Raw genomic sequence first — 25,540 nt, forward strand, 5'->3', positions numbered from 1 at the left:
TGGAATTAATGTAGCCCTGATCACTGAATCAAAAGGGATAGGTGAGAACAAAGTGTTTATTTTCGGAACAAGACACATAATAGATATAGGCCTGGGAAATGGGAATGTATGGGAAATTTTATTTTTTTTGGTAACAATTTCCTGAGGCGTAGTTGTGCTATAATAATAGTAATAATAATAATAATAATAATAATAATATAATAATAATAATAATAATAATAATAATAATAATAATAATAATAATAATTTATTTATACCCCACCCATCTGGCTGGGTTTCCCCAGCCACTCTGGGCGGCTTCCAAAAGAATATTAAAATACTGTGATACATCAAACATTAAAAGCTTCCCTAAACAGGGCTGCCTTCAGATGTCTTCTAAAAGTCTGGTAGTTGTTGTTCTCTTTGACATCTGGTGGGAAGGCGTTCCACAGGGAGGGCGCCACTACCGAGAAGGCCCTCTGCCTGGTTCCCTGTAACTTGGCTTCTCGCAGTGAGGGAGCCGCCAGAAGGCTCTTGGTGCTGGACCTCAGTGTCCGGGTAGAGCAATGGGGGTGGAGACCGTTTAGGGCTTTAAAGGTCAGCACCAACACTTTGAATTGTGCTCGGAAACGTACTGGGAGCCAATGTAGGTCTTTCAAGACCGGTGTTATATGGTCTCGGCGGCTGCTCCCAGTCACCAGTCTGGCCGCTGCATTCTGGATTAGTTGTAGTTTCCGGGTCACCTTCAAAGGTAGACCCACGTAGAGCGCATTGCAGTAGTCCAAGCTGGAGATAACCAGAGCATGCACCACTCTGGCAAGGCAGTCCGCGGGCAGATAGGGTCTCAGCCTACGTACCAGATGGAGCTGGTACACAGCTGCCCTGGACACGGATTTAACCTGTGCCTCCATGGACAGCTGTGAGTCCAAAATGACTCCCAGGCTGCGCACCTGGTCCTTCAGGGGCACAGTTACCCCATTCAGGACCAGGGAATCCTCCACACCTGCCCGCCTCCTGTCCCCCAGAAACAGTACTTCTGTCTTGTCAGGATTCAATCTCAATCTGTTTGCCGCCATCCATCCTCCAACCGCCTCCAGACACTCACACAGGACCGTCACCACCTTCACTGGTTCTGATTTGAAAGAGAGGTAGAGCTGGGTATCATCTGCATACTGATGAACACCCAGCCCAAACCTCCTGATGATCTCTCCCAGCGGCTGCATATAGATGTTAAAAAGCATGGGGGAGAGGACAGAACCCTGAGGCACCCCACAAGTGAGAGCCCAGGGGTCTGAACACTCATCCCCCACCACAACTTTCTGAACACGGCCCAGGAGGAAGGAGCGGAACCACTGTATGACAGTACCCCCAGCTCCCAGCCCCTCAAGATGGTCCAGAAGGATGTTATGGTCGATGGTATCAAACGCCGCTGAGAGATCCAGCAGAACTAGGAAACAGCTCTCACCTTTGTCCCTAGCCCGCCGGAGATCATCAACCAGTGCGACCAAGGCAGTTTCAGTCCCGTGATGAGGCCTGAATCCTGACTGGAAGGGATCCAAATGGTCCGCTTCTTCCAGGCGTGCCTGGAGTTGTTCAGCCACCACTCGCTCAATCACCTTGCCCAAGAATGGAAGATTTGAGACTGGGCGATAGTTGGCCATCGTGGCCGCATCTAAAGATGGTTTTTTAAGAAGCGGTTTAATAACCGCCTCTTTCAGCGGGTCTGGGAAGGCTCCCTCACGGAGGGAAGCATTCACCACCCCACGAAGCCCATCGCCCAGCCCTTCCCAGCTAGCTTTTATAAGCCAGGATGGGCAAGGATCAAGGAGACAGGTAGTTGGCTTCACTGTCCACATCCTCGGAGGTAACAGATTGGAATTGATCCCACGCAATTTGACTAGACAGGACTCTAGCACTCTCCCGCCCCTGGCCCTATCAAAGAATCGTGTGGCACCTTAAAAACTAACACATTTATTATGGTCCGTGAAAGCTTATTGCCATAATACATTTGTTAGTCTTTAACATGCCATAAGACTCTTTGTTACTTTTGATTTTTGTGTTTCCTTTTCTCTTTTCTCACTTCATTTGCTTCAGTTTGTATATCTAACAGGCAGAGGGAACCATCCCATCTTTCCCACCAGTTTACAGGCAGTTGCTGTTACCTGCCTGAGCTGTTGAGAGAAGGTAATTTATTTCCATTGCTAAGCTTTGACAGGAAACATTAGTATCAGCTGATATTTTGCACCCTACGAACAAGAGCCAAAGATGAATATGGCTTATCCAGTGAGAGAGGGTACATACCTGGATCTCCTCAATGGTATGGACTATGAAGGTGTCCTGAAGATCTTCCATGGCCCCCTCCATCCAGTTATTGAAAGGGGCAGCTCGTTTGGCATATTCTAGATACAGCTGGTCAATTGTCTCCAGCAGTTTTTCTGTTCTCTAGGAAATCCACCCAGATAAAGAAGTTAGGCACCTTGAATTTCTCCCACACTCCCCCTGTCCTAATGACATTTCCTCTTTTGTTACTCCTCGCAGTCCTTTCTCCTAGTTTTCTTTTTTTTAAAAGAAGCTGTGATTTACGTTTATATTTATTTAATTTATATGCCACCCTTCTTCTCAAAGCAATCCAAGCAAAGGACTTAACATTATTGACATTTAAAACAGTACACCTTCCCTCTTCCCACAGTCCACAGAACCACAGTTAGGAAGCAGTTTCAAGTTACAGATTTTTTTTTCAAGCTTTTAAAATAAATAAATCAAAGAATTGATCGCAAAGCAGTTCCCAACCATCAAAATAACAGGAAAATCAATGAAAAAATATCATTTGATTTATGATACAGCATTTAAAAGCAATGAATAAACCACTGTAAAACATCATAAAATCTAAAACTAGGCCTTCTTGGTAGTGGTGCCAGGCATAAAACAAAGCAGGTCCATCGTAAGCCTGGCACCACTACCAAGAAGGCCGTATCTTGCATCCTCATGAAGAAAGCAACACTCACCATGGGAAGAAGAAGAAGGACCCCCTCTGCTAATGTCAAAACCTTGGCAGGTTGGTATTGGGAGTAGGCCTGGGCGATATATCAATATATCGCCCAGGACTGGTATGAAGAGCAGACCGGGATGTCGGCCTCACTGAGTGAAACTGCCACCCCACTCTGCCCTCATACGACACGGAGGGAGAAACAAGCTGTATTTGAAACATAGGAAGAACCTTTTACCTCCAGGGCTTCTCGTCGTTTCTGGGTCAGGGCCCCAAGGTTATCCCACTGGTCACATATTTTCTGGCACCTGGCATTGACACTTGGGGAATCGTAATAATCCAGCTCACTAGCAAAAAAAAGTTGGAAAAGTGGTTTACCAAACACATTGGTAAAAGTTGGAATCTACTCATTTATTTATTTTTTAAACATGTTGAAACTGAATAATCTGCTGATGCTGTTACAAAGATGAAGAATAGAGCCCTGGCTGGATCAGATCAAAGGTCCATCTAGTTCAGTATCCTGATTCTAAAGGTGGTCTCCCACCATAGCTGTCAACTTTCAGATTTGAAAATAACGGATCAGCAGCCTCACCTGTCCTGGGGACAGTCTATGGGATATCTAACAATCCGGGATAGCAGCGGGAAACGGCGCTGGAATAAGGGAATTTCCCGCAAAAAAAGGGAAGGTTGACAGCTATGTCTCCCACACTTGTCCCCCACCCCACCCCGTCCTACCTTGACCTAGCAACTCGTTTTCAGAGGCATATAGCCTCTGCACACGGATGACAACTCTTATGGGCTCAGGTAAGCCTTGAGCTTGCAGGCAAAATGAACATACAGATGCAGGTATTCAAATATGGATCAATGAAATCTACGCACATCAGTTGTTTAAACCCCTATTGCATTTTGTTAGGTGTCATAGTGAAGAGGTCCCTTTCTCCCCTCACCAAGCCTACACCCCTCTTTTTGTGCTTTCATCCTTGTCAATGTTTTCTTTCAAATAAGAGTGCTTCCCTATAGTCCTTGTGTCTAAAAAGAACTAGATTTGCCTTTGAGCTCAAAGGGTGTCCCAGGCTTGCTGACTGTTGAAAAGGCCACTGTTTGGTTATGTGTCAAAAGGTGAAGCCCATTTGCTAGGCGAAAGTCGTACTTGAGTTCTTGTGCAATAGCAGCAATCTGTTCCACACGGTCCTGATGAGCAGCAAGATCACTTTCAAATGCCTCGTGCTTCTTTAACAGGGCTTTGATCTCTGAGAGGGTGGCAGTTTCATAATCCTTCTGCTGCAACATTGCCTCTTTACCTGAAGGGGGTGCCAAAACACAGGAAAAATGAGCAAAAGACCAAGAGGTAAGGAGTTTCGAGGAAGTTTTGATAGAGTAGCATATCCTTCCTTCCTTCTAAAATAGTTTCATTAACTTCCAATATATAACAATTACAAAGGGTTTCCAACTTGCCCTCCTCCTCACTTGAGGAAGGATTAATCTAGTTAAATTTGCCCAAATCCAATCTGTGATTTTGATAATTACCATTCTTCAGGGTTCTCGGCAAAGTATTTTATAAAAGAGTGCCATATTTCAATAAAATCATCTACATCATTTATATTAGTCAATGCATGTAATCTTTGTGTTCCTCCTCCATGAGAGGTCTAGAGGGTGGCAACATGAGAAAGGGCATTTTTTGTGGTAGCTCCCCACTTTTGCAATGCTCTCCCAAGGAAATTTAATAAATAGAAAGTAATAATAATTAATAACAATTGAATCAAGCCCAATCCTTAAGTTAACGTGAATAAATTTTACCATTAACAGAGATTTGTTGCAGGCTGCCTTTATTTTGACCCATGGGGAAAGCCTTGGATTAAGAAGAGGCAATTTTGGGACTGCATAAATTATCTGAGAATTGTAAGCTTCCATCTTTTTCCAAGGATGTTCATTTAAAAAAAAAATCTGTCTGCAATTTGGTGCTGTTTTAGGCATTGCACTCTACAATTTAACACATGCACAGAACAGAAACACCGTATGTGCTAGTGGACACAAAATACAGCTCTCTGAAAATCTTAGCTTTGATTCTTTAAAATTAAAACAATTCCCTAATGACTAGAAAGACAGGCTTGAAATGCCAAGTGGATCTTAGAAGCCTAGAGATCAGCCAAACAAGATCTCCAGGAGTCCCAATATAAGTATCCCACAAGGGGAGGAGAAGTGGTTTGCCAGGTGGGTCAGAGGTGCTGTACTAGCTTCCTGGCAGATGGGTTGCTATTGTCTACCAGGAAGGAGAGGGCCAAGGTGGCAGGAAGGTTGATGCAAACTCACTGACAGAAACACCAGGTTAGCGCTGCTGATGCATCTGCACCACACCTGCTTCCGGCTGCCTCAGTCCTTTCCCTGTCCCTCCTCCTGGTAAGCGATAATGATTCTCCTGCAGGGAAGCTTACATAGTGGCTGTGCCCCCACTCAGCAAGCTGCTTCTTTGGTGTTAACTAAAGCAGGGGTAGGCAGATTTCCAGCTTGCAGGTTCTACCTCTCTCGCACACACAAGCATTTCTGGTTTCTCTTCTAAGCTTTATTCATTGCTATTGAGAAACAACTAAAATTCAGAGCTGCCCAGAGATCTATTCATCATCAATTCTCCCTTCTACCTACCCCAAAAATAGAGCATGCTAATTTACTAATAAAGATGAGAATTTAGGCTACCTTGGCACAGCTCATCATCATAATTCGTAATAATAATGATGCATGGATTTATTGTTACACAGTGCACACAAAGCCCTGGCAATAGGACACATTTAGGATCTGTTTTACCGTCTGTCCAGGATTCATGAATGCAAGCTTTTTGCCGGAACTTCTCAGCCAGGTGATCCAGCCGTTCCAATCTTCGGATTTCGTTCAAAAGCCACTCCTCGTAGCCCTTCTCGGCCTGTTCTAGGCACCCCCATGCATTATTTATATCCTGTAGCGATCAAAGCAGAAGCAAAAACACAGTCAAGGAAGCATGAGCAAGTTCAAAAGAAGGGAAATCTTCTAAAACATCCTCAAGATAGTTTCCCCAAGCTGGCTTGCGAATGGCCTGTGCTAACTGAAGGTCAGCATCACGCCAGAAAGAGATGTGAAAAGGAAGTTTCAGGTGGGCAAATACCGTATTTTTCGCCCTATTGGACGCACCGGCCCATAGGACGCACCTAGTTTTTTGGGGGGGAAATCAAGGAAAAAATTTTTATTTCCCCCCCAGGTTTGCGCAGCCATCCCCAACCTAGAAGAGGGAGACGGAGCGCTCCATCTCCCTCTTCTGCCTTCAGGGACAGCCTCTCTAGCCTCCGTGGGGCAGCGGCTTGCCCCGCTGTCCCCCGAGCTTGTGGGACTGGTGGGGAGGGGGAGAAGCAAGCTTGCTTATCCCCCCCCCCCGCCAGCCTCCAGATCAGGTCGGGGAATAGCGGGGTGGCAGCGCTCCGCCTCCCCGCTATCCCCCGAGCTTGTGGGGCTGGGGGGGGGGCAGAAGCAAGCTTGCTTATCCCCCCCCCCGCCAGCCTCCAGATCAGGTCGGGGAATAGCGGGGTGGCGGCGCTCCGCCTCCCTGCTATCCCCCGAGCTTGTGGGGCTGGCAGGGGGGAGAAGCAAGCTTGCTTCTTCACACACACCCCGCCAGCCTCCAGATCAGGTCGGGGAATAGCGGGGTGGCGGCGCTGCGCCTTCCCGCTGTCCCCCGAGCTTTTGGGCTGCAGGCTGCTGCCCACAAGCCTTGCGAGCCCACGGGACCTCCTGTTGGGCTTGCAAGACTTGCGGATAGCTTCCTGAAGCCTGGAGAGCGAGAGGGGTTGGTGCGCACCGACCCCTCTCGCTCTCCAGGCTTCAGCGAAAGCCTGCATTCGCCCCATAGGACGCACACACATTTCCCCTTCATTTTTGGAGTGGAAAAAGTGCGTCCTATAGGGCGAAAAATACAGTAATTTTGACAGAATGGCAACTGCTTGCCATTACACTAGAGCACAATGGCATTTTAACAGAAAAACCATGCAAACCACTGGAAGGTCCACAAGCAATTTAGAAAACAAGTGTCTGCAGAAGCCTGCTGCTAATCCGTTGAGAAGGGCTAAGGCTCTGGAGCACCAGCAGTCCTGGGCATGGATGGGCTGCAGAGTATGACAAACTGATATGCAGACAGCACCAGAACCAGGGACAGTAGGAACTACAGGCAAGGCTTAAGCTAACTAAGCAACATCTGGGGAAAGCAGTTGACCTGGACAGTTGCTGCTGCACTGATCTGCCACCTACCAATGGCAGGAATACCTCCTACTCAGTCCTGCCACTCACCACCTGGCCCCGGGCGGGGCCTGATGGGCTCTATAAAGGACTGCTGCCGCTGCTGCTGCTGCTGGGCAGAGAGGGCTCCGTTTTGTTTTTGTTTAAATTGCTGTTATTTTTTACCTATGTCATTTTAAACTGATATTAATGCTGTATTCTTAGTTTTAGATTTATGTGGAAATTGTTTCCCATTTGGTTGTGTATTTTTTTGATGTGGTTTATTTATTGTTTATGACTTTTGTAATTATGTAAATCTTGTTATGCTGTAAGCCGCCTTGAGCATTGTATTTTAACTGTGGAAAGGCAGCATACAAATAAAAAATGATGATGGTGATGATGAAAGAGGTCTGTTTTCTTGTCGCTACCTCCCTGTCCTCAGCTAAAAAGCCAGCTCTCTGATACAAAGATGTGCAATATGATATGAAGAGGTGCGATCCTGCAAAAGTAGTGTACTTCCTACTGCCTCTGGGACCAGTGGTGAAAGAGGTATGGAGTTGAAGAAGTTTCGGGATCTGGGAATATCAGCAAGGAAACATGATCAGGAACAGCAGAAAGAAAGCGCAGCCTACTGGGGCTCTTCTGCCTCTATCAAAACATGTCAATGCAAGAAGTGGCCCCTTCCTGAGATGATCAAGTGGAAGGATTTCCACTGCCTTCAGGGTCCTTGATGCCCCAAGGTTTCTGTGTTGATGCAGGGGTGAGTGGATCCTAAGCAACAGCAACCTGGGACACCCATAATAATCGTTTTGCATCCATGTTCTATAGCGGTTGGATGACAAGAACATGCTGTCAACTTGCAAGAGCTATACCATTCATGAATGGTTATCTCTGTGGACCACAGGCTGTGATGAGAAAGTCCACTGAATACCAAGATGGGATACATGGGCCACTTGAAAGTGTCAGCAGCCATGTACCTAGAAAACTTGCATTTTGCTCAGACCTCGGCCAAACACACTCACCGATACCATTTTCCCTTCAGAAGGCATGAAGGCTGGCCTGTTGCTAAGCCGCAGCTTAGTCTGCAACGTATTGAAGTTGATTTCCAGTTGGCACTTCTCTTGGACTTTGGGAGGCTTGTGAAGGCGGCGGTAATCTCGGAAATCCTCCAGTTTCTGCTGCATGGCCTGCATGGTGTTCTCTGGAGCCCGATTCTCCAGCCAAGGTATGGTGCGGCGGATCCACTCAAGCAACTGAAAAAAAGGAAGCAAGTCAAACAAGAAAGCGGGAACTGTGCTAAGATTAGAAACCCATCAGTGCTGACATTTAACAGGGACAAGGGGTTGATTTTTTGTTATTTGTGGTTTTAGTCCTACGATTATCTTGCCTTTCATGATTGTAATTTTATTTGCCAGCAAGGTTCAGCAACTGGCAGAAATCTAGTTTAATAGACTTGTATGCTTGTATGTGTTTTCACACTTTGCATCTCTAGACTTTACACTAACAAGCATATTTATGGACATGAAACCTCAAGTAAGATAAGCACACAATCCAGCTTTTAATTTTCAACGGGGCTAATGAGTATTTCTACATCATGCTTCTGAGTTTATTTCCGCTGATTTTTGGTGATGGACCATTCTGAGGATAGTCTTCCCAGGGCTGCATATATTCCTAGCCCTTGTGGCTTTTGAGTTAAGTTCATTTTGTGGTGGTATTACTACTACTACAATTGGGTTGATTATAGGTTTCCTTTGACAATTTCTGCAGTAGCATTGGAGTTAATTTAACATTTTTGTTTTGCCCATGCCTGCTGACACCACCTGCAGGCCACTATTCCACTCACATGTCAGGAGCAACTTCTAACTATCCGTTAATGCACTCTTTCCTATAGCCTAAGTCATCTGTTTCTTTCCCCTATTAGTGTTTAGTTTCTTAGCCCCAGTATTATACAATGCTATTTGGTTTTTTAAAGAAACCAATAATAAATAAACAAACAGATCACTAAAGGAACATTACTTACATGAGCCTGAAGGTCACACCAGAGTGAATTTAACATGACTATAGACTCCTGCAACTGCATACTTAAAAATATATGTTGCTTTGATATCTGGGATCCAAAACTGAGAAATATATAGGTCCCATAGCCGTCATCCCTAATCTGGTGCCCTCCAGATGTTTTAGACCATAGTGCCCATCATCCCTGACTGGGGTTGATGGAAGTTTATAATCCAAAGCATTTTGAGAACCAGGTTGCAGAAGGATGTTCTATGGAATATCTATCTTTCCATTTCCACATAGCTCTGTCAAGAAATTGAAATCAGGAATACCTACATCACTGGCCAACTTCTCATAGTCTTCCATTAACTGCTCATTCTCTTGATTAACTGCCAGCACCTTGCAGATACGATTGGCTGCTGTTTCCGCCTACCGAAATTTAGAAAGAAAGAAAAATACATTGTTAACAAAGATGTTTCCTTCAGCTTCTTGATGCTTTTAGGAAAGGCACAGTCCACTCTGTGTCTAAGAGAATGTTACTGGTCCAAATTTATCTCCACATTATGAAGATTTTGAAGTGCTCTTGCTATCATTTCTCTTCTGGGAGTTTTGATGTGAATGTACACTTGCGATGCCTAAGAGGTTTTTTACCCTCTACACTTGCCCTATGCACATCAGTGTCTGGTATGAGATAGAATGCATAAAGTGGAAAATTATTCTTGGAACAAGTAAGTGCCTATCCAAACCTTCTCCAAGACCATCCTATAAAACTAAATGAGGTAAAAATCTAACCCCATTTGTCTCAATGGTTTCCATTTTGCTTGTAGAATAACATTCTTCCACCTCAAACGATCAATGTTTTCCATTTTGGTTGTAGTTATTCTTCCACCTCTGTTTTGAGGAATCACTTCTCACGAAAACTAACTTGCCCCTGAAGAAAGTGTGAAGCCACAGGTCTACTGTTGACATCTATTCCATACATGTTCCAAATCTTCAAAGCTATCAAAGTGCTCTCATATGAAACTGTAGCTCTGCTGTGATCGTCTCACACTCTTAGGTTTTGGAAGAAACATGAACTTCCCTTAATCTTACAAGAGTTCTCATTATTACATACACTGCACTAGATTTTTAAAAATAGAATAAACTGATTTTTAAAAATAGAATAACTTAATTTTTAGAAATTAACGCCAAAGGTAGTATTGGGTTTGAGTAGTCTACAGACTCATCCCAACCTGCCAATTCAGCCTCAAAGTTACATGAGGGCAGAGGGCCTAAATGAAAGAGCAGACTAGGGGAAGCAGGAAGAGAAATAAAGCCTGAAGTCCAAAACTGTACTTTCATCAGTCCTAAGAGGCTACAAAACTGTCCCTTGTATCTTTCACTTGAACTGGGACACCAATGCAACAATATATATCCACTGAATTATTTTTCAGATCTTCAGAGGGTGGTAACATAATTTCATTTTTTTAAAAAGCTGAGCCATTACTTTTTAAAATTTTGAAACCCTTTTTCTATTTTCCTTTTAGACTTCACTGGAACTAGCAAAAACAAAAACAAAACCAACCCTCTAGTGCAGCCTTCTCCAAACTGGTGTCCTCCAGTTTGACCGTTTTCATCCCAAGGGCTGTGTTTCCTTCTGGAGGCAACATGCCAGCAGTGGGCAGGGACAGTCAAAACTAGGTAGAACAATTTTACCTTTGTACAGTAGGCTTAGTTTCTACATCCACTTAACACCCTCTTTTCTGTCTTCCAGCCACACCAACAAGTCATTATCAGAATCCAACACCATTTCCCAGTCAAGCAAAAACTCTCAAGGAGGTCGTGAAGCAAGGCCAGAGAAGTGGTCTGGCCTTGGGAAAGAGGCTGTGCTTGAGGAGGGGCGTGTGCCTTCAGGAGAATCCTGCATTTCACCCCCAGGCCTGAAGTTCCTCGCCCCTGGACAATGCTGGCTCTGGGCTTATGGAAGCTGTAGTCTAAAGCATTTTGAGAGCAGCTGGTTAGAGAAGGCTTCTCTGGCCCAACATATCTGAGAAGCCATCTCGTTCTACGTGCCTCATCACAATCCCCCAAGATGGATGAAATCATCTACCTGCCAACCCAGGACATCTACAGCATGGAGACATTGTTTTCCAGCAGCTTCCTTGCTGAGTTCTTGTAGTGAAAGTCTTAGTATATTTCAAAACCATTCTAAGAATTCCTTTACTTTGGCTGACAATTGAGCATTCTGAGCATCTTGATATAGCTATCTTGGGCAGATTTAGGGATGAAGCAGAATAAAAATATTTATAATAAATAATAGCTTTTAAAAACCCCTGCCAGGCTATCCCACTGGAAGACAGGGAACTTCCATATCAAAACTGAGAGGACACCGAAGCAGTTTCCTACAATGCTGATGCTCACATTCAACACTAAGCTTTTGGCTCCAGAGAAGATAAACCAAAATGACAACATTTACCTTTTTTTTTTTTGTTTAGGGATGTGTGGTGTTTAAAGTAATAATAATCAATTTTTTATGCCAAGGTAAGCTGAATTCTAAAACATTATGAAAATTAACTGAATGTGCATTAATTTTACTTTCTCATTTTCCATATTTTTTGTATCGACAAATCACAGAAATGGAAAGGGCACTGAAGCACCATTCGCTGGTCTCTAGAAATCCTAAGATTTTGGACTTGCACAGAATTCTGGAGCAGAAACAACCTGCTTTTATCCACCACTGAAAGGACTATGCAAGCTTTCAAACTGAACAGGCCTCTTTTAGCCACTTCAAGTTGGCAGCACTTGAACATTCTCAATATAAATTGTTCTCTTCTGGTGCTGTAATTAAATGTATTATATTATACATGTGAACTGCAGAGGGAAAAGGTTGTATTTGTATCTGACATCCCTAAAGTATTGATATTAAAGTACTGGTAAATTCGCTCTACTAAGAATCTTGCTATTTTCCCTAAAAACTTGCAAGTTCAGAGACTTATAACTTATTTGGGTAACTTGTTCCACTGTCCAGTAACAAAAGGGGTATACTTTCATTAATGGGTCCAAAATGTATCTTAAACAAATACATGCCCACAGTATTTTCCTATAGGTGACTAGACTGTTAATCCCAGATGCTACCCACAGAACAGGTAAGGCTAGATAGTGCCAATAATGCCTCGCCTCTTTGCCTCAACATTAAGAAAGAACAGCATAGATATGGCTCCCTATCTCCCCTGGTGTCTAAATGAATGAGTGTAAGGCTTAATATAATAGGTATATAAAACAATGTGGACATTTGTCTTTTCATCACAGATTAATGATGGAATCCTGAAATGCTACCTATCAAACGGAAGCTTAATCAAAATACTTGCCTATAATTATTTCCAGGAATCTCCTTCGACAGTGTATTAAAAACACATTATTTAAAACCATCTAGTAATAAAAACACTCATGCAGTTTAGTGTTATTAAAGTTGGAAGCAGTTAGGGCGGGGGGAAGAAAGCAAATGGACCAAAGCAAGTATATGTGTAGAAATACATAGACACACACGCACACACACAAAATCATATGAAGGAAAAGCAGCCAGTCACATACAAGTCATGGCAGGCTGGGGCCCCTGTACCTTTAAAGACTCAGTATAAGAGAATGAAAGGAGCAGAAAGTTGATCATGTGACCTCCCCTTCAGGGCTGGTAGCAGTAATGAGAAATCTGAATGAGAAATGGAGCGACATCACAGTAAGTCACCTTGTCAAGTAAGAGGGCAGAGCTTGAAAAGACACTCTGTGCTCCTGGGCAAGGCCGAAATGCATGCTTGCGAATCACTCTACAATAGCCCCAGATTTGGACTGCTACAAAGGGAAAGGGACCCTAACTCTTTCCTCCAGGTCATGAATTCATTGCTGGGCTGACTGGCTAGCTAGCTGTCAGTGTATTCAATTTTTAAAAAATATATTATAAAACTTTGGATTCTGCTAAACCTGAGATTATATATTGATCTTCCGACAACTATCCAGATGTTGTGCAACTGATGTTCTCATTTGTATCTTATCAGCCGTTTCAAGGCATCAGGCACTAGGCCCCACCACTGAACAAAGCTCTTGTGCCCCATTCCAGAACACTACAGCACTGAGATCCATAGTCTATGCTGTCTGCTAGATATACGTTAAATCCAGAGTAGTGTTACACAATTTCAGGGTAAAAAAACCTGGAAGCGTGGCCTTTGAGCAAAGTTTGAACGCTCCCTGCAGAAACACTCATGTCCCAGATTTTCTATAAGCTTGTGCTGAAAGGGTAATTAGTGGATTAAATGTATTCTTAAAAAAATACATATTTAGAAGGCCTGCTGTCACTACATATTTTAAAAACTACAAAATATGTCCTTTGGTACTTTCAGATGCTTGTAAATATTGGTGACATCCGATGTTGTCTGCCTGCTTAAGCAACAGAAATTTGCTTGTGGAGAAGAGAGGAAAGAGAAGCCCCATAGCAATGGTGGATATCCTTTCACACTATGTTGCATCTCATTCAGTATGGAGAGTTAGGCCCAAAGGAGCAGGCCACAGTGAAGTCAGTTTTTCAGCAGCTAACATGGCATGCCAGTAACATATGAATTAGGCCCGAGAACGAACATTTTCAACTTAGTTTGCAATATTTCAGTTCAACTTAGAGTTACACCTGTGCCTGAGAACCCCTGTGACTCTACCAACAAATATGGGATAGGAAAAAAGTTATGAATGCAATGTGACTGCAGAATGGAGAATAGGGTCCAAGAAAGAAAACTTTGTGGAATGGTTATCTGGTTTAGTAAAGGAGAGTCTTGTTACATTACCAGCTATCCTTATCAGAGTTTAATTGCCCAATGTGTGCCCAAGGAGCCTGGACTAAGGTCTGTTTTCCCCTTGGCATCTTTTACTCAGGTATAGATGCACGATATCAGTGCCAACGCTAATGACACACGTGTGTTTGAATCAAAGCTTTTCCACAAAATGCATCTAAGCCGTGATACAGAACCAACAGAAGCCAAATATTTTGCAGACGAGTACAAAATGTCAAGGGAGGATAAATCCACTGAGAGATGATTACATAGATAAAAAAAGCCGTAAGGGTAAGGGGACACCGTAAGTGGTACAAGGAGGGAAAGCAACAGAACTACCAGCAGAGGAAGGACACAGATGGATGGGAGCAAAGAGAAGCAACATGGGGCAGAGAAAAAGTTAAAAGGTGTATGCAGAGACTGTGATAATCAATTGTGGCATCAAAGGCTGGCTGTGTGAAAAAGATGTAAGAGAACAGCCATCCCAACTTACACCAATCACTAGAGTTTGGCCATGAAACAATAAGTAAACTGAGCAGGAATTCCATGAGCTTGGCATCTACAGAACAAGACCTTCTGAGGTCTCCCATTGGGAGACCACCTGTCAAAGCAGAAGTGGCCATTTATATATATCCATGTAGACATGACCAGATTCCACTGATGGTAAAGCAGCAGCAGCAGCGGCGCGGAGGGATTTTGTTTTTATAGCCACATAAAGGCTGAATGGCAATTTTCTGACTTCACTTGGAAAAGTAGCTGCTCGGAAATTAACGACCACTGTTGGTATACTGCCAATAATAACGGAGACCTCTTGCTTATAAAATAAACCCTGGTGAACAATTGGTTTTAGGTTGCATGAATGGGGAGCAATCTACGCATGATGCTCAATCATACATTGCTTTTTTTGAACATGTTCTTAACTAAATCCAGCTGCAGAAATTACAGTCTGGAGCAAAAGATTAGTACAGAGGAAAATATCAGAGAATTTCTGCAACTGAGCATCATTTGCAGTCTTGACCTCAGTTGTTTAGCCCTATAGTAATTATTACTGATGGCTAAAAGCAACTCTAGAGCTGGGTCTTTAAAACACTCCCAGCAGGCTTAGCATTGCCAGTGGTGGACTAGTGTTGTATCAGCCACCAAAAATGACTGAGAACAGCGCGCTCTAAGGAAACCAGCACCCAGCTGAAACTAGCAATGCACTTTCTAATAGGCAGCCATCTGATCTGTCAGCAAAGTATTGAATATATTCTACAATATTAACTTGAACCAGTAGGCTGCAACTTGGGTGTTCTAGGCCAGAAATATTGTCTGGGAAAAAGCAGAGAGACCCACTACATTGAAAAAAAAATCCACTGAGTTCTCAACAAAGCTAGAGAGTGTTTTCTTAATCACCCAAGATGCTAAGGAAGTTGTGACAATATTAGATAGCGCAATATGACAGCCAGCACTGGATTCCATACCTCTAACGGTTTAGGGTATCTTCCTCTAAATTTGGTGGGCGGGAAACAGAAGGAAGAGGAGGGGGTTTGTTAGGAGTAAAGTCTCACCTTCTGCGCACCTGAGAAGGCGTGGTAGTAACATGAAACATAGGTCATAATGGCCTTCTCATCCGGCCTTAGCGTGCCTATAATATCTGTGCAAAGAAGGAGAAGAGGTTGAAAGGATAAAGTAAGAAGCAGCACACAGAATAAAATAAAACAGTCATGGGTGGTAAGAGAGGGGAAAACTTCCCATCATGCATTGCAGGACAGGCCAAACAGATTTCCATGCGGAGAGCTGGGAATTCGGATCAGAACGTGACCGGCAGGGTTGGCTTTGTGGACTCCTGTGGCACTCGTTCCCACCTCCCGTTTTCAGCTTTGGTTTCCAAGCAACCAGCCTAGTCCACATTGCTTTGACACAACTCCACAGTCAGTAGCCTCAACCCACTTGCAGATGGGCAAATCTAGCTTTATCTGGGGGAGTAAACAGCCAGAGCCATGTGCCCATTCTACACACAGGAGTAAAGTAGCTAAATTTGATGAAGACGCTATATAGAAGTTAAAAGGCATGACAAAACCCAGATGCAAGGCAGAGAAGATCTGTTCTTGCAGTGCCAGTGCTTGACATCTTACTAGGGCTGTCCCATGTGCGTTTTCTGAGCATACAGCTCTTCCCCTTGTGCTGTGGGCACAGCTACCAGATATTCTATCTATAAAACTGCAGATTAAAAATGGATGATTATTTTTTTTTAACTTCAGCTGTGTGCATTGGAAAAAGATGTGGAGTAACCCCTTGCCTGGTACAGTTGATTTTAAGGTAACTGCATTGTGCAATTGCAGTAAAATGACAGAATGCCAATGGCATGTCACTGGGAGTTCTAGAAATGCAGTTTACATCTGAAGTATTATCACACTGCTCCCTGTTTCACTTTAGAAGACACAGACATGCATATCTGTCCATTTAGGCAAGGCTTCAGTATTCCATAGTCTACTTTCTATCAAAACCCTTCTGGCCCACAAAGCAAGAGTGCATGCTCAGGATCTCTTAAAAATTAAGGCATAATCTGATAATGCACAATTGCTTAAGAACATGAGTACCCTAACTAGAACCATCAGGTTCAGCATTTTCTGCAAGTATCCCAGAAAAAAGTAGGCGCTCCACAACTTCTATCCACCACTGTCTTAAGCTGTAGCTAGTGAAAGGTTAGCATTTAGTCTACCTTTGAGGGAAATGACATGACTTCTGGATCCACTTTCAAGCTTCGGCCTACTTACACACTTACTTGGGAGAACACCTTACTGAACTGAGAGTGACTTAACTTCTGAGTGAACAAGCAGAGACTTGTACTGCACAACCCATTTGCTCTACGATGAATTCTCAGATACCAAAGAACAGTTGATTCATCAAACTGCAATGCTCTGTGGAAACTTCCTGTTTGGGACATCCTGTCAGTAATGTTTTCAGAGAATTTGGCAAACAGAATGCACATTTTCTGTTCTGCGGCATCCAGGTCTTATTTCTTAAAATTATGCCCTTTTGCAAAATAAGGGGGCTCAATCGCACAGCACTGTTGCTGATCAGCAAAGCAATTCAGCATGGATTAGCTGGCATGTAGAATGTTATGATGCTGGATCACTATGCATGACAAATTACTATGCAAAATACTCCCCCCCCCCCGTGAGATTCACCTCGAGAGAGAGATCTTTGTGTCCTGTGGATAAAAGCAGAGCTCCCACTGCCATGAGAGTGACCCGCTGACTTGCACCAAAGTACAGATCTGCACTACATCACTGACTGTGGGTTTGCGTTTGTCCCCAACTGGACCCCCAAAATGATACATACACAGAAAGCCATTCGGAGCCAACAAGCCAACTCTGCCAAAAATAATAATAAAGATGCCCGTAGCTAGATAGGAGAGAGAGAAAGAAAAAAAGGTTTGGACATTAGCAAGAGGACCAGGTGCTCTGTGTGGAGGGAGCTTGGAATCCTGCGATACCTTCTGGGCTCCTGAGAAGGCGTGGTAGAAGCTAGAAACATAGGTCATGATGGCCTTCTCGTCAGGACGGGCTGTTCCAACAATGTCTGTCAAAGAAAACCTGAAGTTAAAGAGCATATCAACTCATGGGACGTGAGCAAAGTGAGATGGATCACCAAAAGGTTATGGGGACGCCAGGTGAGGGGTGGGAGTGACTATTAGAACCTACACATTCTCTACATATAGGTCTTTTAGATACTTTCTTGGAAGACGATTTCCCCTCCTGGTTAGGGCAATTGTCCCTGTCCTCTTCTCCTTACCACAAAAAATACATATTCTTGGTGCAAGTGCCCAGTAGGACACAGAAGAAGTGTGTGTGCTAAATTGAGAAGATGAAAGACGATCTTAAGCTGCTGTTTCAGTGAATGATAGCAAATGGCCACCATTCTCAATAGGCTGTTAGTCTGAGTTTTCCAAACATCTAAGGAAAGCAGGTGCTTATCACCTCTCAAGCTCAGGCCATGTAATGTTTTCATAGTGTTTCCTTGCTGCTTTGAGGATGATAATGGCGATGGAGAACAATAGTTGCCATAGCACAAAAAGAGAACCATATTGCCATGCACCTAACCATCTGCTTCTTCTGTGAGCTTTCATGGGACCTACATTTGTCTCAGTAACCTGTGATAGATCAGTTTGGTGGCAAATCCCAAAGGATAAGAAATGCCCTTTGTAAAATTCAGAGCCAGCAACTTTGGGACTCCATCTGAGGCTACCTGCTGGGATGAATTAGGTCTCATTACCTAGCTGCATCTAACACCACGCTATGCATATGAAGGAAGTCCTGATAAAGATGATTTTTAAAAATAAAAAAAATCTAGTCGAATACACTGTGCTCTTTAACTCACAAAAGCTCCCTGGATAGAGGTAATGAGGAATGGACAGAGCACGGCCAGTACAAAATGTTCTCCCAAATTTTAAGGGGGGGAAAAGAAAATGTCACGAAAGGGAACAGAGCGACATAGGCAACTTGAAAACTGTGGATTTCAGAGCCAGTGTAGATTTTCAAAATGCAAAAGCAACAACATGGCAAAAGGGGAAATTTAACACATGTTTCCAGGAATCTAGCTACAGAGAACTGAAGGTTATAATGGTCACATGCTAGATCCCTTGATTAACAAGTGTGGTGGCTCAGGAAATAAAATGCCCAGAGAAATGTAACTAGTATGTGAGAAACAATGCAGGATAATCTGCCTTTGTTTCCACCTCTCCTTATGTACTGTAGAGATACCATGTCATTTGCTGTTTGTTGAGAATTCAGCTTGTTTGTTCATGGTGGAGTCCCAGCCCAGTCAGAAACAGGTGTCCTGTTACTACTGAATTTACAAATGAGCTCCACAATAACAAGCTACGGAGCAGTTTTGGGAAGTACAGAGAATACTAGGGAAATTTGGGAGAAAGTATAAATGCAACCATGCTGTTATTCATCTTAGGCCTGGTTTATACATTCCTGGTGATGCATGGAGACTACTTCATCAAGGTCAGATCTCACGTCAGAATTATGTGGCAGATCATGTTAGAAGGTTCCATTATCCATGCTGCTGCTCCCTAGGGGCCCTGACATAGAACCTTCCATTATCCACACTTCTTGTGCTGTTATTCAAATGTTATCAGGATAGCATCCAGCCAATGGGGAAAAAACATTGCAGTTATTCTAGTCTAGGTACCTGATAAGAATGGTGGGGTACTTTTGGAAGAACTAGTTAAGTAGAGGTAGAATGTTCTTGTGGGGGGGGGGGAAGGGGGAAATAAATCAAAATTTGATTCTACTTTACCTTCTGCATCCAACATCTTGGGGATATCTAGGTACCTTTCAGCCACATCAAAAGCTGTGTTCAGGTTAGTGAGAGGATCATCCTAGGAAATAAATAATTTAAGTTAGCAATATGTAAAAACATGGCAGAAGAAACAATTTATATACCATACTAGGGCATTGATAAGTGAGATCATTAGAGTCATATTCTAGACTAACTGATAATTACAACATTGAGTTGCACATACCACAAAAATATGCACTTAACACACCAGGTCAGATTGTTTCTACTAGTGAACTAGGAGGTGGAGTGTTGACAGGACCTCCACTTCCCACCACCACAAATGCAGTAAAGGGCAACTATGAGGGCTATGTGCATTTTCCAAAAGGCCTCTCTGTAACATCTTCTTTAAGAACTTTGAAAGGACATCACAGATTCCGTCATCTCCCCTTTCCACTAGTCTGCTTACTTCCTGGACCAGTACTGAGCAGGAGAGCTGTCAGCTTAAGACGTTTGTCCCTGATTTGTGTAAGTTGCAATAGAGAAGGTGCAAATCTTTTTAATGCCCTGTCTTGGTAAGGTGCAGTATGAGAAGCCGCCCTCTACGCATATAGAATCTCCACTATACTCCACTACACTATATAGGGTTTTTGTTTCAGTGGGCTCTCTTGAGTTGAATGTTAAACAGGTTAGAGAAGATGAGGGCCACCCCAGTTTTCCTTTGTTCTGTCTTCTCGTATCCAAAATTGTTGGATATGTTAGTTGAAATATCTACCTTTGTTTTGTTAAAATTTGAGGATACAAAAACAATTTTTTCATGACTTGCAGCCTGTAAAAAGGTAAAGGGACCCCTGACCATTAGGTCCAGTCATGACCGACTCTGGGATTGCGGCGCTCATCTTGCTTTATTGGCCGAGGGAGCCGGCGTACAGCTTCCGGGTCATGTGGCCAGCATGACTAAGCCGCTTCTGGCAAACCAGAGCAGCGCACGGAAACGCCGTTTACCTTCCCGCCAGAGCGGTACCTATTTATCTACTTGCACGTTGACGTGCTTTCGAACTGCTAGGTGGGCAGGAGCAGGGACTGAGCAACGGGAGCTCACCCCGTCGCGGGGATTCAACTGCCGACCTTCTGATTGGCAAGTCCCAGGCTCTGTGGTTTAACCCACAGCACCACCCGCGTCCCTTGTGCCACCCGCATGTAGAACTGATCTAAATGAGGCCTACACCAAGGTAAGGGTGCAAATAATTGCACCAAAAGGGAGGACAGCTTGGGATTGTCTGTCTGAGACAAGTATACTTGTTGAGGTATCTTTCTCAGAGTACCATACAGCATACACTCTAGTTATTAGGAAGTTTAGGTATATATAGACCCATGAACACAGAGCCAGGCTGCGCTCAGGTATAGTCACGAGAGGGGTCTCTGTGTGTGGAACCTTAGTTACTATAAGGATCATTTCACTTTTGGTTGCTAACAATATTATCACAAGCATGCTGATTTTGCTGACATAAGAAATGAATGCTAGAGTCTCTTACTGCATCTCGCCTACCTCAGCATAAAACTGCTGACTCGCACAGACATCTTCCCCTCCTAGCAACTTCATATGATGTTGCCATGGCAATAATTATAATGCCACCAATCACCACCTTTCTATCAACAGCGAATCAGCAAAACTGTTGAAGCAGGGTAGGAGGAACGAGCAACCACTGTTAGCTATGTCTGTCAGGGATGCAAGGAACCTCACCTAGTAAAATATATGGTTTGGTTACTGTTAAAATAATCAGGGCTGGTGATGTCAGTCACAAAAAAATATATGCTATTTTTACTGACCAAGATGACATGCTTCTTAGGTTACTAGAGAAAAAATGTTACACTTTTATCCAGTTTCCTTAACGAACAAGGAGATCAGATTCATGGCTTACCATGGGGCTATAGCAACTTTACAGCTTCTACAAGACAGTGGGAAGGAATATATGATGCCTCTTTGGGCAACCACATTCCCAGGTCTGCCCAGCAGCAGAATTTAGTTTTCCTGTTACCTCTGCCTATTATGATTTAAGCCGGGTAAGCAAAGGGGTATTTATCTGATCTATGCCCTACCTTATTGCATGGCTCAGAGCAGCTTACAACAGTATTTCCAAACATTATAAACCCAAGGGGCTTACAATTGTAGCTTAAAGAAGAAGTAATGTGGACAACCATGCAGTTTTGAACAAGCAGCAGATGACTCCGCTAACTATGCATTCCACTATGGAATTGGAGCCATGCTTTCCACTACAGCTTCCCAAAACACATTTCTGGGCTTGGTCACCCACATGCTTTCTCCAAGGATGTCAAGCCCAATTTTCACCTGGATGATAAGCTCAGTCAGCCTAAGAAAATATTAGTCTCTAATGTGTCTTGGCTGAATGTGCCAGTCTAACTTTGGGAATTACCTGAGTTGTGTTTCCAAAGCCCAAAGACTTCCTTACCTGCTGCTAGTCTAAATCTCCACCAGGAACTAACAGACAGAAATCAAGTAAACCAAAACATCTGAGCTCTTCAGAGACCTCCTTTCTCTCATCTTATGGGCAAGCTAGTTATCCAAGTTGCCAGCACAGGTTTCCATCCTGCCACGACATCTGAACTTGGAACATCCCAAAACATAAGAAGGTACCTTTCTTAGTTTTCCATAGTCAATGAGTTCTGGACGATGTCTGTGAATCAAGGCACAGAAACCAAGGCCATCCTTCCAGCTGTGAGAGAGATAGGACACCATTAACTATACTCATTCAGGAATGGGGTTTGTTTTTTGTCCTTTACTCAGTAAGAATCAGAGCATGAGTAAGTTTCACCTCTGCTTCAGTTGAAGCCTTTCCACAATGCACTACAAAACTCTTCAGTATGTAAAAAGAAGTTCTGAGGTTTCTAATGCCAAGTGAATAATAAAAATAAATAATATATATTCTTTTACTGATCGCTGTTGGATTGGCTCAATAAATTATCCTCTGCTGATGACAGGCCAAAGGAGATTATGTGTACAAGAACAGGATTACATGCCATTTCGTATTTATACAGCCACAATATATCCCCAGCTTGCTAAACCATCGTTTAGCTGAAACTACAGTTACATTAAATGAGGGTTCCTCATTTGAACATGGTCTAAAATCCTGGTTAGTAAATCAGCATTAAGGCACCATTCCTTGTTACAGACATCGACGTTTGGTGCATCAATTATAGGAATGATGTGATATGCAGGGGAGGTATATGGGGGGGGGGGGCAACACTCATTCTTGGGTTATTAAACTATGGTTTAAGAAGCCAGGAATGCAGTTTTGTTTGTTGATGTATCCACAAACTTGGAAGTACAAAAGTAAACAGCACAAGCACTTTAATTTACATAAGATATGAGGATAATAAAGGCATCATTGTGTGCCGGTTTTAGTGTGGGAAGAAGCCTTTCGTGGCCTCAGCCCTTTCCCCTGAGCTGGTAGGGCAGCTTTCAGAGTACAATTGCTACACACACACACACACACACACACACAGGGCCTTTAATGGACTGTGATGGCAAGTCCACTGCAAATGGTCTTAACATTGCTGCTAAGGACCAGGCAGCTTCCAAATCCTCTAGGCCATGCAAAGACTACAAGTCACAGGCTGCTCCCCATCACCTTTACATTACCTAATGTGGAAGTTTTGGATGTTCACATTTTTGTATGGGGCTGTTTTTCTCTGACACCACAACAAAAGCCCTTCTTTAGCAGATGTCTCTAGGGAACAAAAAGGTACAAGTATTAGCCAACCTCTGTGAGGCTCTTTCACTAGGGTTTTAAAGCTGCCTCTTCATCCTGACCATTAATACGTCAGAAGCCACTGAGGAGGATTTGAGCAACTCTTTCCATTTACACCAGGCATAGGCAAACTCCGGCCCTCCAGATGTTTGGGACTACAATTCCCATCATCCCTGACCACTGTTAGCTAGGGATGATGGGAATTGTAGTCCCAAACATCTGGAGGGCTGGAGTTTGCCTATGCCTGATTTACACTGTAGTGCAGGCTGTGGGGGGACCTTTTCTTCCAGTTGTTCATGATCAAGTGCTGTACAGAGTTAAAAAAAACCCCAACAATATTTAGGATTACATAGGCTCCAAATCATAGAACTGTAGAGTTGGAAGGGACCCTGAGGATCGTCTAGTCCAATCCCCTGCAATGCAGGAATATGTAGCTGCCCCATACAGGGATCGAACCTGCAACCTTGGTTTCTTCAGCACCGTGCTCCAACCAAGTGAGCTAAGCAGGCTGCACAGAAAGTCCACAAAGGACTTAAGTGATGTGCTGGCAGAACATGTTATTTAGCACAAACATTACACTTGGAAAGGGTAAACAGTTCCCTAAAATCTCTATGCTAGAACTATTGCTTTTCAAATCTAGCACAGGATGTTTTTTCCTAGTAGCTCAATCAGTCAAAATAGCTCCTTCCACAAAGTAAGTAATTTTGCCCATCTAATTCTGCATTATGTGTGAGGGAGGGATGTATCAATGCAAAAGAAAAGGAGAGGTTTTGCATTGTAGGCTAGCAGGAACATAATTATCTCAGTTGTTCTCAGGAACCCCTTGAGCTCAATTCATGACCTCACATTTCTGCCTTCAGGACACTAGTTAATATGGCCTTCCAGATCAGGGAAATGGTCTGCAGTGAATTGAATTCAATAAAATGGAGGTGTCTGAGCCCTGGATTTCGTCATTGTAAATATGGTCGGCATCGTAGTAACACCACCAAGCAAGCAGAAGTACCACCTGCTATTTCCTGGATCATGCTCTGGGGGCAATATTTCCCTTCCCATAGACGATAGCCAGCTATGACAATCTGTACAGGAGCTTCGTATGCTACCTATTTAGGAAATACATAACACACAAAATATTCCACAAGTGCTTCTGTGAGAGATGGTGGCCTGTTGGGATGTACCTTCCACTGAGATATCCTGAATAGCGAAACGGAGGATGATGGTCCAGATCATTCCAAGGGTCATTTTCGCATTCCCATCAACAATTTCTGCAAAAGAAAAAAATACCCTCTCAGCAGCTGCTACCGATGCTCAAAACATCTCTGGAACTTTGGTAAACAAGAGTCACAAGTGTTGTAAATAAAAATATGCCCTTTTCCCTTATGGGGTATCCAAGAGCCCATATAGAGTCCTTACATAGGTTCCCTGTTGGTAGGAGAGAATAACAGAGGCCAACCAGAGAATATTGAGAAGCTTGATCTTTATTGATCTGTTGCAACAGGGTGCTCCGCGAGCATGTTTCAAAACAAGTGGGGCTTGCAAACAAAATGTTGCAGAGTGGACTGCTCCTTCTCTGGGATTCCATTATAATCCCACTTCCCATTAAGTCTCTATCCCCTTACACACCAAAATTAAAAAATCCATGCCCACTTCTCATTAGATTGTTTTGGGAGGTTGCCCCAGCCTCTTAAAAGGTTTTTCCCCCAACAGATTTTGTGTGTGTGTGGGGGGGGGTACTTCTCCAGTTCTTGGGATTTCCCCAAGTCTGCTGATAACTCTCTTATGTGTGGTTGGTGCTGTTTTAGTTGAATGAGGACCAGCGCTAGGCACATTGAGATGGCTATCAGTATATCCAGGTGGAACCTGCAACAAAATGCTGCAATGTGGAGTTCTTCTATTTACAGAGATCCAGCCAATCCACTCTATATAAACTTCTGAAAACCTCAGGGTTCCCCAGGGTCTGCTTATAACTTCCTTGTGCTTTTAGGCGAGACTATTTTGGTTGCTATTTGGATTGGGACTGGGAGAATTGAGATTACTATTGGTTGAGGATAACAATCAAACACCATGATTATTTTGGGCAAGCGTAGCTGGGCAACAGCCATTCAAAAATTGCCTTCACATTCACAAGAGAACAAGTGCCAGGTACGTGATGCAAATTAAACCGCAAATAGATAATGCTGTTGCACTGAGTTACAAACAATAGCAAATACCCTCATTGAGATCAAGATCTGCAATCATTAAGTTGGGAAGGAGAACATCAAAGGGCTCAACTGTATATTACTAGTTCTGTTGCAATGTGGTTCCTTTGTCCATTTGAATTTTCTCCCTCTCTACAAAACTGCACTTAATAAGCAGTTCAGCAGATACTATTAATGAGCTCATTATTGCTTGTGGAAAGCATTCTGAGGATATTGGGAGAAGTGAAGGCCAGAGAAGGTTGTGTGCACTGTCTTTCCCAATCTGCTACTAAGGGATTCCCACTAGTTCCTGCCCCCTTGAATAAGCTCATGACACCGCCC

At 43.4% G+C, this 25,540-nt stretch overlaps 1 protein-coding gene and 1 long non-coding RNA gene across 8 annotated transcripts in view; one reads left to right on the top strand and one right to left on the bottom strand.

The window, feature by feature from the left end:
- ACTN1 (actinin alpha 1) overlaps nt 1-25,540 on the bottom strand; it is a 92,826-nt gene that overhangs the window by 12,652 nt on the left and 54,634 nt on the right. For 4 of the 7 annotated variants that reach the window (XR_014501823.1, XM_083398362.1, XM_083398360.1 and 1 more), the window contains exons 4-14: nt 24,200-24,286; nt 22,916-23,003; nt 21,911-21,989; nt 19,276-19,357; nt 17,465-17,550; nt 9,530-9,622; nt 8,221-8,451; nt 5,765-5,912; nt 4,116-4,266; nt 3,204-3,312; nt 2,281-2,421 (exon numbers count right to left, since the gene is read on the bottom strand). Coding sequence is in view for 5 of the 7 variants with exons in the window: in XM_083398362.1 (XP_083254488.1) it covers nt 2,281-2,421; nt 3,204-3,312; nt 4,116-4,266; nt 5,765-5,912; nt 8,221-8,451; nt 9,530-9,622; nt 17,465-17,550; nt 19,276-19,357; nt 21,911-21,989; nt 22,916-23,003; nt 24,200-24,286 (1,295 nt within the window). In the remaining 2 variants the exon portion in view is untranslated. Of the gene's footprint in view, nt 1-2,280; nt 2,422-3,203; nt 3,313-4,115; nt 4,267-5,764; nt 5,913-8,220; nt 8,452-9,529; nt 9,623-15,533; nt 15,620-17,464; nt 17,551-19,275; nt 19,358-21,910; nt 21,990-22,915; nt 23,004-24,199; nt 24,287-25,540 lie in introns of all 7 variants that reach the window. The other 3 variants (XR_014501822.1, XM_083398363.1, XM_083398361.1) reach the window with 1 other exon arrangement.
- Nucleotides 11,784-17,077, top strand: LOC310658003. The gene is made up of 2 exons (XR_014502077.1): nt 11,784-16,267; nt 16,319-17,077. It is a non-coding gene; the product is annotated as an uncharacterized lncRNA (long non-coding RNA).

This window comes from Podarcis tiliguerta, assembly GCF_965153285.1.
Source record: "Podarcis tiliguerta genome assembly, chromosome: 1".
Lineage (NCBI taxonomy): Eukaryota > Metazoa > Chordata > Lepidosauria > Squamata > Lacertidae > Podarcis > Podarcis tiliguerta.